This window comes from Manis javanica, chromosome 7 (genome assembly GCF_040802235.1).
Source record: "Manis javanica isolate MJ-LG chromosome 7, MJ_LKY, whole genome shotgun sequence".
NCBI lineage: Eukaryota > Metazoa > Chordata > Mammalia > Pholidota > Manidae > Manis > Manis javanica.
In genome coordinates this window covers 104908910-104922391 of record NC_133162.1, presented here as the reverse complement: position 1 = coordinate 104922391, position 13482 = coordinate 104908910, and the positions used below count along the sequence as shown (strand labels likewise).

Below are 13482 nucleotides of genomic sequence, written 5' to 3'. Positions count from 1 at the left end.
AATCAATATGTAAGCACTCTTTGTGTGCTTTTTCCAAAGTGATTGTGAGAGCTGTAATATTTCTTTTTGGCTGAAAGAACTAGGTTCAACTATTGCTGATATAATATATCTTCATATGCAGAGGTTCTTCCCCTTTATAAAAGAAATACTTCATATTTACACCTCATGTTTAACTGACTACACCCATTTTGTGGTATTGAGAGTGGAGGCAGTGGAGGGCCTAGCCCCCTCTTCCACTCAGCTTTCTTTGAGGGGAGCTGTGTGGGTGGAGCCTTGTCTAGAATGTGCCACCTCAGTTTACCTTTTAGGAGACTGGGCATATTGTGCCATAATAGAATTCTTTACCTTTAAAATAATTACTAGTGCCTACAGATAAAATGGATTAATAGTGCCTTCCTCATCTATAATCAGGATGGAAACCAGATGAACTGTAATTTCATTCCTTTGGATATAAAATTAGACCTTTGGGAAGATTTACCAGCAAGTTTTCAGCTGAAACAAAATCGCTCGCTGGTAAGAACAGCCTTGCATTTTTGTGTTAAATTAAAATTTGTTGAGTAATTTTAATGACCATTTTTAGTTTAATAAAAGCAGAGTACTTTGTGCCATGTTGCAAAGTCAAATCACTGGTTGCATTTTAATAACTCGAGACATTGCCTATGAATTACCTCGGCGCTAAGAATAAATGTGAAATCTGTTTCCTTGGTGAATGATCACACCTAGGGTTGCTGTTTCTGTGGATAGAATCATCCTCACATCATTTAATTTCTCATTCACAGGATTAGCAACTGTGATATTTGTATCTGACAGAATCGCATTTTACCTTTGAAGGTTAAAGTCTAACAATGATGAATTCTGAGAACATAATGCCATGTTGGGTGAACTCTCCATTCCCTGCCAGAAGCACCAGGCCAAGTAGCTGTGGGGAAAACCTAATTTCTGATCTGTGGCCAGGTCTAATTTCTGATCTGTGGCCAGGTCACCTTTACCGCTAAGAAAAGTAAACATACCCAGTATGCAGTGTAACTCATTTTACAACAAAATAGCAATTTCATTTTTGCCGCTGAGTAGAAATCATCCATGGGTGGTCTGCACCTGTCTTAAAGGAAAAAGTAGCAGTGAGTTATTTTCTTTAGCTTCATATCATCTGGATTCTCAGGTTCCCAGAAAATAGTCAGTTATATATAACTGACCAATAAATTAGTGATAACCCTAAGAAAAATATCCCTGATTTATTGATGGCTGTTTTCCCACGATAACTTAATCAGCTACAAAGTGAATCTCAGCTGTTGCACTGTCAGTCTGTCACTGCAAGTGCAGCTGCCCTCAAGGGCAGTTTTGCCATGGCTGCTGCTGGGGTGTATGCTTCCAGTAGCCAAGCTGCTTTTGGTCTCAATGAGCACGTGATCGCCATTGGTCCCTGCGTGCATTAAGGACATACGCTGGGTGTCCTTGAAACATGGCTTCAGAGAGTCTTCGGCATGAAGAGACCTCTATAGAACCGGCTATAGATATTCACAGTAAAGATACAAAAACTGCATCAAACTGAAGAAAGCCTTAAATTATGAGACTCAACAGCCTATTTGGGGAATATAATAAAACATCGGTTTTCTGATGTTATGAGTAGCCTCGCTTTCAAAGGAAGCTGCCCAGTGAGCTGGTAAGTCCTCTCATCGTCTCATTTGCTGCCAGATTTTGAGGTTTGTCCGTGAATGGAGTGGTCTCACCGCCATGAAGCAAAGGGTCGTCAGGAGAAGCGGGCAGCTGTTCCACAGCCCGCTTCTTGCTTTGGAAGAGAGCACAAAACAGCAGCGCAAACAAAGCAGTACCAAAAGGTATGCGCGTCGCTCTTTTTTATTTTGTTTATTGCTTGTCATTATTATTTCTACAGGGGGTTCTGATATATTTTATGTCACCACTAATGAAATCCTGATGAGTTAAAGAAAATAATGCATAAAATGACAAATAGCAACAAAGTTAGTTATTTTATGAATTTGATCATGTCTGATGGAAAAGGTCAGGTTGCTCACCATGAGTGCCACCCCTCAGGAGAGAGGCCAGAGTCACCAGTCAATGCACCTTGTGACCTGCCAAGCCTGCAACACTATTTAACAGCAGGAAGACATTTCCCTGGTGGAACAGCAGAGTGAGCCTCCAGCCCCATCAGCCCTGGGCTCCCGTGGCATGGATCGGGTTGCCGTGCAGCAGCGGAGCTGGGTATCTCCGATGCACCCCAACCACGTGGTCCAACTATGTTTCCCATGATTGGAAACAAAATGAAAAGAAAGGTTAAGTGTCTCCTGTTTGTAACCGTTTCACCTGATCATTACTAGTCCCTTCCTGACTTCCGTGCACTTACTGTCCTTTCTGGGCATCATAATCATCTTTGTTTCAGGTGTCCCCTTGGGAGCTCACATCCTCATTCTCTGTCGACTGTCTCCTCAGTCATCTGTTCTCTTACCCAACTCTTGCTTTGGAAGAGATGCAAAGCACCAAACCAGACAGCTGCACTGGCAGGAAAAGCCCCAGTTGCTCCTGCCGTCTCCATACACCTGTAATTTCTCTTCATCCTCACATCCCATCATTTTATTAGCCCTACGCCACAGGTGAAAAAGATCCACAAATGGTACTGTGAGGGGATGTGGTTAATCGAATAAATTATATCTCTATACAGTGAAAAATCTCTTCAGCTTTTTCAAAATATGGCATAAGGCATATTCATATGTGAGAACTATGATACTTGTGATAAAAGGTAAAATAAGTATAACAAAAAAAATGGAGACACGAATATATGTAATTGCTATTACTGACAGAAAATGTCTGGAAGGATACCTTAGAAACTCTTACCAAAGATTTCTCCAGGGCTGTGTTTTAGCTGGGGGCAATTTTACCCCCAAGAGTGGCAATGTTAGGAGACATTTTAGTTTGTCACTAAAAATCCTACAATGAACAGGACTGCACTCCTAATCAAAGAATTAACTGTTTCAAAACTTCAGTTGTGCCACTGTTGAGAACTCTTGCTGTAGACGGTAAGATAAGAGGATCTGTGGAGATGGCAGGGGGACTGTATACTTTATTATAGGATCACAAATTCATAAGACTAAAAACTAAAGCAAGAATCATAAGTGAACAAATAAGATCAGGTATAAAACTAGAAAGGGTGGAGTAGGGGGTAGAACTGTGGCAAATTGGAATGTGCATAACTCATCTAAAGTTATTCAAATTCAGATTTAAAAATAAAATATGTGAAAGTCTGCAAAACCCTTTGACTCATTGGATTTATCCATGAGCAGCCAGTTTGGGGCTCTTGCCTAAATTCTTTTGTACTGCTTGAATTTTTCTCATGAGCATGAATTATGTTATATAAAAAACACATTTAAGATGGATGCGTATATTTACACATACACACACACACACACACACACACATAACAAAAAGCATGATGCCCATTACATTTTTCCCAGTTCTTCTTTTAGTCCTCCATTTTCTCATTTTTATAATCACAGCCCTAGTTGAAGTATTGATCTTCTCTTTGTGTGATCATAATTCCCTTCTTAACCTAATTTACAGCTCACTCCAACCATTTCTAGACATACCCCATTGTTTCTTCCCCATTAGACATGGATGGCTACTTCAAGAACCACCTAAGGAAGACAGTTCATCAGATGGCTAAAGTCATAAAATCGATACAAACCAAAGTTAGACACACAGTATTGTTTAGAAAATTGTATGTAGATAACATATTAAAGATGAAGCTTTTGTTAACAAGCAGCACAGTAAATATTGGATTTGTATCTTCACAAGTTCACTCTGGCAGCCGTCAGAACATTAGATTGAAAGGGCAAGATTCAAAGTGGGGTCGGCTGGAGGCCACACTTGCCTTCTTTCTAGTTCTAGCACATGAGTCTCTACATCTCAGGGCCAGCAGTGGTATGTCAAATCCTTCTCATGCTTATTATTACCCCCTGTCTTAAGGTCAGCTGATTAGTAATTTTAATTACATCTGCAAAGTCCCATTACATTACCAAATAAGTGAGTGACTGAATATCAGGGGACAGGAATCCTAGAGAAATATCTTTAAAATTCTGCCCACCACACATAGTAGACTGGAAAAAAAAAACGAGGACTTATATTATATCATTAGCAATAGGAATGGAGAAAAGAGAATGAACACAGGTGTCACAGAGGTAGATCTAGACACCATGGTCACTGATTAGAGAAAGGGAGGGCTCCAGGAAAACTGACTTAGCAGAGCCACAAAAATGAGACCTGTGTAGCTGCAGAGGAGAGTACTTTGAGAAAGCATGCTGATTCTTGCTACAGAACACCACTTCCTCTCAGTGAATTGGACAAACTGTATCTCTGAAAGCAGGTGTGCAAGATGGGGCTGCACAAAAGCATTGACTGGAAATCTGGATGAGGAGCAGCCAGACACCGGATGCCTTCTCTCCCACTGCACTACCTGTTTACTTTCTAGAGACATTGAACCAGAGAGGCAGCAGTCTCGGAAACAGCAGGCTCAGTAGAAATAAAGAGAGAAGCAATTCATTGGAAACTGACATTCCCCAGACCCTTTTCTTCTCTCAACTTCTAAAACACCAACAGCTGGTGTTTTACTTCCTGGGCAAGAGATTAAAGAATTCATCTCTGAAAAAAATGGGTGTTCTCAGGATAAAGACACATAGACACTGATCTTTAGGAATTCCCTCAAATGCAATGGCTAGATCTCCAACCAGATTATCCTACAAGGACATCCGCCAGTTTGCAGGGCCCATGGAAACTCGGAGCCTGCTGTCAGCTTTGGAATAGCTCACTTTTAAAGGTGAATGGAAGCCAAGGTGACAGCCATTGTTTCAATTCCTAAGGAAATTCCCACTTGTCAGAGGCAGGCCTGATACGCTTGGAACTCTCCGGGTTTAGAATACCAACTATTTATACTTTAGCCACAGCTGATTTCCAAAGCAGGTCAGCAACCCAGAGCCCAGCACTGTTTTCACTGGTGTGAGCCACTTTCCAGCACACACTCTGGTCTTAACAAAACTGCCACACTCTGCTCCCAACCCCATCCAGGAATTACTTTATTAGATAGTTTTGTCCCTTCCCTAATTGTCAAAATTGGGACTTGCCCATAATCCTTTTGAAAGTTGATATACTTACATGAACTTTCTAGCAAACCTCAATGGAAAATTAAATACCGGTATCTCACAACTACATCTGAAAAATTGCCAACCTGCTTTGGAGTTGATTGATCTGTTTCTTGTGGTTTCCAAAAATTTTGTGCTTAAACCTCTTGTAGGAAAGGTTATTTTTAGTTCTTAAGTCTCTGAGTAGATTTCTCAGCCTCTTTTAGAGTTACTGAATTAGGTTCTAAGCTTTCAAATGTTGAATAATACCTGAGGCAAGGCTTAATATTCCTTTGCCCCTCAAAGCTAGGAAGCTTCTGAATTCATTTAGAATCCACTGAAATACTTAAGCAAACTGCTTTTGTCAAGGGAATAAAATCATTGAAGAAATGGGGGGTTGGATCAGGGAAGTTTAGGAACTAAAGGACAAGTTAGAGAATTCTGAAAATTCACTGTGATTCTTTTTTGCTTTAAGAACGACACAAAAGTAGAAATACAAATACATGAAAAGAGACTCATCCTTACTCTTAATAAGAAAAATATAAATTTAAAACTATAATGAGGTACCTCTCACTATTATCAGAGAGGCTTTTAACTGATGTACTTTGTGGCTAGTGAAAGTGTGAGTGAACAGGTACTCTCATTGCTCGTGGCCCTGCCTGTTGCTACTCAAACCCAAAAGAAAGCAATTTGTCAAAATCTATCCAAATTTAAAGCTCCCAAGACCTTTGACTCAGTAGTTCTACTTCTTGAAATTTATTATACATATACTTCATGTGTAAAAAGTACCATGTACAAGGATATTTATTGCAACATTGTTTGTGATCTCAGAGACTAGAACAACAAAAATGCCCTTTAAGCGGAGACTGGTTAGATGTATTTTATATGGTTTATCTAAGTAGCAGGATAATATGCAACCATTTAAAAAATAGGATGACACTATGTCTACTTATGGGAAGATCGCTCAAATGCATATTTAGGTAAAAAGGCAAGGTGAAGATTCATGTGTGTATTCTACCATTTCTTTTCTTTTGTTTTTATTAAGGTATAATTGATATACACTCTTATGAAGGTTTCACATGAAAAATATTGTGGTTACTACATTCACCCATATTATCAAGTCCCACCCATACCCCATTGAAGTCACTGTCCATCAGTGTAGTAAGATGCCACAGAGTCCCCACTTGTATTCTCTGGGCTACACAGTCTTCCCCGTGTCCCCACCCACACCATGTGTACCAATCATAATACCGCTCAATCCCCTTCTCCCTCTCTCCACACCAAGTCTCCCTCACCTCTTCCCTTTGGTAACTGCTAGTTCCTTCTTGGAGTCTGTGAGTCTGCTGCTATCCTTCAGTTTTGCTTCGTTGTTATACTCCACAAATGAGGGAAATCATCTGGCACTTGCCTTTCTCCGCCTGGCTTATTTCACTAAACATAATACCCTCTAGCTCCATACAAGTTGTTGCAAATTGTAGGATTTGTTTTCCTCTCATGGCTGAGTGGTTTTCCATTGTGTATGTGTACCACATCTTCTTTATCCATTCATCTACTGATGGACACTTAGGTTGCTTCCATATCTTCACTACTGTAAGTAGTGCTGTAATAAACATAGGGGTGCATATGCCTTTTTAAATCTGAGATCTTGCTTTCTTTGAGTAAATTCCTAGGAGTAGAATTCCTGGGTCAAATGGTATTTGTATTTTTAGTTTTTTGAGGAACCTCCTTACTGCTTTCCACAATGGTTGAACTAATTTACATTCCCACCAGCAGTGTAGGAGGGTTCCCCATTCTCCTCATCCTTGCCAGCATTTGTTGTTGCTTGTCTTTTGGATGCATCCTAACTGGCATGAGGTGATATCACATTGTGGTTTTAATTTGTATTTCTCTAATGATTAGCGATGTGGAATATCTTCTCATGTGCCTGTTGGCCATCTGAATTTCTTCTTTGGAGAACTGTCAGTTCAGATCCTCTGCCCATTTTTTTTTTTTTGAGAGGGCATCTCTCATATTTATTGATCAAATGGTTGTTAACAACAATAAAATTCTGTATAGAGGACTCAATGCACAATCATTAATCAACCCCAAGCCTAATTCTCAACAGTCTCCAATCTTCTGAAGCATAACAAACAAGTTCTTACATGGTGAACAGTGCAAGGGCAGTCATATCACAGAAACTTTCGGTTTTGATCATGCATCATGAACTATAAACAATCAAATCAGATATGATTATTCATTTGATTTTTATACTTGATTTACATATGAATCCCACATTTCTCCCTTTTTTTTTTTAATAAAATGCTGAAGTGGTAGGTAGATGCAAGATAAAGGTAGAAAACATAGTTTAGTGCTGTAAGAGGGCAAATGTAGATGATCAGGTCTCTGCCTATAGACTAAGTATTAATCCAAGCTAGACAAGGGCAACAAAACATCCACAGATGCAGAAGAGTTCTCTCAAAACCGGGGGGGTGAGGTTCTAAGCCTCACCTCTGTTGATCCCCAATTTCTCACCTGATGGCCCCCCTGCAACTGTGCCTGTCTTAGGTTGTTCCTCCCTTGAGGAATCTTACCCGTCTCTGGCTAACAAGCTGTCTTATGGGGCCATACAGGGAAATGTAAAGTTGGTAAGTGAGAGAGAAGCAATATTCTTTGAAAAGATTAGCTTTTTACTTCTTTGCAGATTTATGCCCTGTGGCTTCTATGCCCAGAATTTGTCTTGAGGTATCTTTACCACTTGGAAGAATTATGATACTCGGTAATTTTCGATATGAGGCACGAATTCTACTAAAGGGCTGTAATTAGGAAGGAAGAAGAAAAGCTATAGAAGTAGCAGACAGAAGAAAACATGGGAAGATTGATTATTTCTTTGACATAATTTCTTGTAGAGTAACATAAGCATGTATAGCTTTTAACAAACTACTAATTAAATTGCATACACATATTAACAGAATAGGAATACAGATACATAACAAAAGCAAACCTACAATTACCAGCCATATCCAGTGAAACCAAGAAAACCAGTTAGGTACCCTAGGCATTTGTGAAAACTTATCAATAACATGATGGATATTGTCTAACTGAATTTGAATAGTTTGAGAAAAATCAGACAAATTAAAACAACACATTCCTGGGAACTGTTCACATCCCATATGTTTTTTTAACAGTAGATAGTCTATAGTCGCATGATTTTGGAGCACTGCAACTTGCACTTCTCCTAATTCTTGGTTGAGTTCCGACAATATAGATCCAGTCAAATTTGTTGTTTTACTGTATGCACAGGCCAGCTTAGATATCTCCTTCTTCATTCCAACGGCAAGTCCAGGAACCAGCGGGATGAATGCAGCTACAACTGCAATAGCGCCAGGATCTTTGTTGAGGTTTTCTGATGATCATCTTCTGGAATGACTCTTCCAGAGGATGTTGATGTTGGAGGTTCTTCTTCGTATCATATCTTAATTTGTTTTCTGGGTAGCCAAATTAGGCTTTGATCCTCTGTATAAACACAAACAAACCCTTTGCCCACACTTTGATATGACCTTTATACCATTGTGAAGAACCTATTGGAGACCACCACACAGGAACTGCTTTTTTTTTAAGAGAAAGAAATATTATCAGAAAAATGTACTTCCATAGCTGATCATCCGACACCCTTTAAAAGATCAAAATTAAGGATAAGTAAAGCATGCCTTAATCGTTGATTTGCAGTTAATTTTATCCTATCAGGGAGTAATCCCCCTTTTTTTGTTATCATTAATCTACAATTACATGAAGAATATTATGTTTACTAGGCTCTCCCCTACACCAAGTCCCCCCCACAAACCCCATTACAGTCATTGTCCATCAGCATAGCAAAATGTTGTAGAATCACTACTTGTCTTCTCTGTGTTGCACAGCCCTTCCTTTTCACCCACCCCCAACATTATGCATGCTAATCATAATACCCCCTTTCTTCTTCCCCACCCTTATCCCTCCCTATCCTCCCATTCTCCCCAGTCTCTTTTCCTTTGGTAACTGTTAGTCCATTCTTGGGTTCTGTGATTCTGCTGCTGTTATGTTCATTTGGTTTTTCCTTTGTTCTTATACTCCACAGATGAGTGAAATCATTTGTTATTTGTCTTCTCTGCTTGGCTTATTTCACTGAGCATAATACCCTCTAGCTCCATCCATGTTGTTGCAAATGGTAGGATTTGTTTTCTTCTTATGGCGGAATAATATTCCATTGTGTATATGTACCACATCTTCTTTATCCATTCATCTACTGATGGACACTTAGGTTGCTTCCATTTCTTGGCTATTATAAATAGTGCTGCCATAAACATAGGGGTGCATCTGTCTTTTTCAAACTGGAGTGCTGCATTCTTAGGGTAAATTCCTAGAAGTAGAATTCCTGGGTCCAATGGTAAGTCTATTTTGAGCATTTTGAGGAACCTCCATACTGCTTTCCACATGGTTGAACTAATTTACATTCCCACCAGCAGTGTAGGAGGGTTCCCCTTTCTCCACAACCTCGTCAACATCTGTTGTTTGTCTTTTGAATGGTAGCTATCCTTACTGGTGTGAGGTGATGCCTCATTGTGGTTTTAATTTGCATTTCTCTGATAACTAGTGATGTGGAACATCTTCACGTGTGCCTGTTGGCCATCTCAATTTCTTCTTTGGAGAATTGTCTGTTCAGATCCTATGCCCATTTTTTAATCAGGATATTTGCTTTTTGGGTGTTGAGGCATGTGAGCTCTTTATATATTTTGGATGTTAACCCCTTGTCAGATATGTCATTTACAAATATATTCTCCCATACCGTAGTGTGCCTTTTTGTTCTGCTGATGATGTCCTTTGCTGTACAGAAACTTTTTAGTTTGATGTAGTCCCACTTGTTCATTTTCGCTTTTGTTTCCCTTGCCTGAGGAGATATGTTCATGAAAAAGTTGCTTATGTTTATATTCAAGAAAGTTTTGCCAATGTTTTCTTCTAAGAGTTTTATGGTTTCCTGACTTACATTCAAGTTTTTGATCCATTTTGACTTTACTTTTGTGTATGGAGTTAGACAGTAATCCAGTTTCATTCTCTGACATGTAGCTGCTGTTTAATTACATATGGGCTGCCATTTCCCCATTGTATGTCCATGGCTCCTTTTCCATATATTAATTGGCCCTGTATGTGGGTTTATATCTGGGCTCTCTGTTCTGTTCCATTGATATGTGGGTCTGTTCTTGTGACACTACCAAATTGTCTTGATTACTGTGGCTTTGTAATAGAGCTTGAAGTTTGGGAGTATAATACCCCCCACTTTATTCTTCCATCTCAGGATTGTTTTGGCTATTTGGGGTCTTTTGTGGTTCAATATGAATTTTAGAACTATTTCTTCCAGTTCATTGAAGAATGCTGTCAGTATTTTGATAGTGATTGCATTGAATCTGTTGACTGCTTTGGGCAGGATGGCCATTTTGACAATGTTAATTCTTCCTACCCAAGAGCATGGGATATATTTCCATTTATTAGTGTCCTCTTTAATTTCTCTCAAGAGTGTCTTGTAGTTTTCAGGGTATAAGTCTTTGACTTTCTTGGTTAGGTTTATTCCTAAGTATTTTATTCTTTTAGATGCAATTGTGAATGCAGTTGTTTCCTGATTTCTCTTTCTGCTGGTTCATCATTAGTATACAGAAATGCAACAGATTTCTGTGTATTAATTTTGTATCCTACAACTTTGATGAATTTAGGTACTCTAGTACTTTTTGGAGTGGATTCTTTAGGGTTTTTTTTATGTACAATATCATGTCATCTACAAACAGAGAGAGTTTAACTTCTTCCTCACCAATCTGGATGCCTTTTATTTCTTTGTGTTGTCTGATTGCCATGGTTAGGACCTTCAGTACAATGTTGAATAAAAGTGGAGAGAGTGGACATCCTTGTCTTGTTCCCTATCTTAAAAGAAATGCTTTCTGCTTTTTGATGTTAAGTATGATGTTGGCCGTGGGTTTGTCGTATATGGCCTTTATTATGTTGAGGTACTTGTCCTCTATACTCATTTTGTTGAGAGTTTTTATCATGAGTGGATGCTGAATTTTGTTGAATGCTTTTCCAGCTTCTATGGAGATGTTCGTGTGTTTTTTATCCTTCTCTTTGTTGATGGATTTTCGAATATTGTACCATCCTTGCATCCCTGGAATAAATCCTACTTGATCATGATGATAGATGATCTTTTTGATGTATTTTTGAATTCGGTTTGCTAATATTTTGTTGATTATTTTTGCATCTATGTTCATCAGGGATATTGGTTTGTAATTCTCTTTTTTTGTGGTGTATTTGCCTGGTTTTGGTATTAGCGTGATACTGGCCTCGTACAATGAGTTTGGAAGTACCTCTCTTCTTCTACTCTTTGGGAAACTTTAAGGAGGGAGGGTATTAGGTCTTCACTAAATGTTTGATAAAATTCATCACTGATGCCATCTGGTCCAGGGATTTTTGTTCTTAGGAAGGTTTTTAATTACCAGTTCAATTTCGTTACTGGTAATTGGTCTGTTCAGATTTTCTGTTTCTTCCTGGGTCAGTCTTGGAAGGTTGTATTTTTCTAGAAACTTGTCCATTTCTTCTAGGTTATTCAGTTTGTTAGCATACAATTTTTCATAGTATTCTCTAATAATTCTTTGTATTTCTGTGGTGTCTGTAGTGATTTTTCCTTTCTCATTTCTGATTCTATTTATGTGTGTAGACTCTTTTTCTCTTGATAAGTCTGGCTAGGGGTTTATCCATTTTGTTTATTTTCTCGATGAACCAGCTCTTGCTTTCATTGATTCTTTCTATTGTTTTATTCTTTGTGATTTCATTTATTTCTGCCCTAATCTTTATTATGTCGCCCCTTCTACTTACTTTGGGCCTCATTGGTTCTTCTTTCTCTATTTTTGTTAATTGTGAGTTTAGACTGCTCATATCAGATTGTTCTTCTTTCCTGAGGTAGGCCTGTATTGCAATATACTTTCCTCTTAGCACAGCCTTTGCTGCGTCCCACAGATTTTGCAGTGTTGAATTATTGTTGTCATTTGTCTCCATATATTGCCTGATCTCTGTTTTTATTTGGTCATTGATCCATTGGTTATTTAGGAGCATGTTGTGAAGCCTCCATGTGTTTGTGGGGTTTTTCATTTTCTTTGCGCATTTTATTTCTAGTTTCATACCTTTGTGGTCTGAGAAGCTGGTTGGTACAATTTCAATCTTTTTGAATTTACCAAGGCTCTTTTCGTGGCCTAGTATATGATGTATTCTAGAAAATGTTCCATATGCTCTTGAGAAGAATGTGTGTCCTTCTGCTTTTGGGTGGAGTGTTTTGTAGATGTCTGTTAGGTCCATCTATTCTAATGTGTTGTTCAGTGCCTCTGTCTCCTTATCCATTTTCTGTATGGTTGATCTGTTCTTCAGAGTGAGGAGAGTGTTGAAATCTCCTAGAATGAATGCATTGCATTCTATTTCCACTTTTAATTCTGTTGGTATTTCACATATGTCAGTGCTCCTGTGTAGGGTGCATAGATATTTATAATGGTTATATCTTCTTGTTGGATTGACCCTTTTATCATTATGTAATGTCCTTCTTTGTCTCTTGTTACTTTCTTTGTTTTGAAGTCTATTTGCCTGATAGAAGTACTGCAACTCCTGCTTTTTTCTCTCTGTTAGTTGCATGAAATATCTTTTTCCATCCCTTCACTTTTAGTTGCTGTGTATGTCTTTGGCTTTAAAGTGGGTCTCATGTAGGCAGTGTATAGATGGCTCTTGTTTTTGTATCCATTCAGTGACTCTGTGTCTTTTGATTGTTCCATTTAGTTCATTTACATTTAGGGTGATTATCAATAGTTATGTACTTATTGCCATTACAGGCTTTAGATTCGTGGTTACCAAAAAAGGTTCAAGGTTCACTTTCTTACTATCTAAGAGTCTAACTTAACTCACTAAGTATGTATTATGAACACAATCTAAAGATTCTTTTTTTTCTCCTCCATTTTTTCCTCCTCCATTCTTTATGTATTAGGTCTGTACTCTTTGTCTATCCCTTGATTGACTTTGGGGATAGTTTATTTAATTTTGCTTTTGCTTTGTAATTAACTGTTCTACTCCTTTACTGTGGTTTTATTACCTCTGATGACAGCTATTCAACCTTAGGAACACTTCCATCTATAGCAGTCCCTCAAAAATAACACTGTAGAGATGATTTATGAGAAGTGAATTCTCTCAGCTTTTGCTTACCTGGAAATTGTTTAATCCTTCCTTCAAATTTAAATGGTAATCTTGCCAGATAAGGTAATCTTGGTTGAGGCCCTTCTGCTTCATTGCATTAAATACATCATGCCACTCCCTTCTGGCCTGTAAGGTT

At 38.5% G+C, this 13482-nt stretch overlaps 1 protein-coding gene across 7 annotated transcripts in view; it reads left to right on the top strand.

Moving 5' to 3' along the window:
- Window positions 1-13482, top strand: part of ZRANB3 (zinc finger RANBP2-type containing 3) — a 331095-nt gene that overhangs the window by 299778 nt on the left and 17835 nt on the right. For all 7 annotated transcript variants that reach the window (XM_073241365.1, XM_073241364.1, XM_073241366.1 and 4 more), the window contains 2 exons: window positions 412-513; window positions 1693-1835. In XM_073241365.1, the coding sequence (XP_073097466.1) occupies window positions 412-513; window positions 1693-1835 (245 nt within the window). The remainder of the gene's footprint in view (window positions 1-411; window positions 514-1692; window positions 1836-13482) is intronic.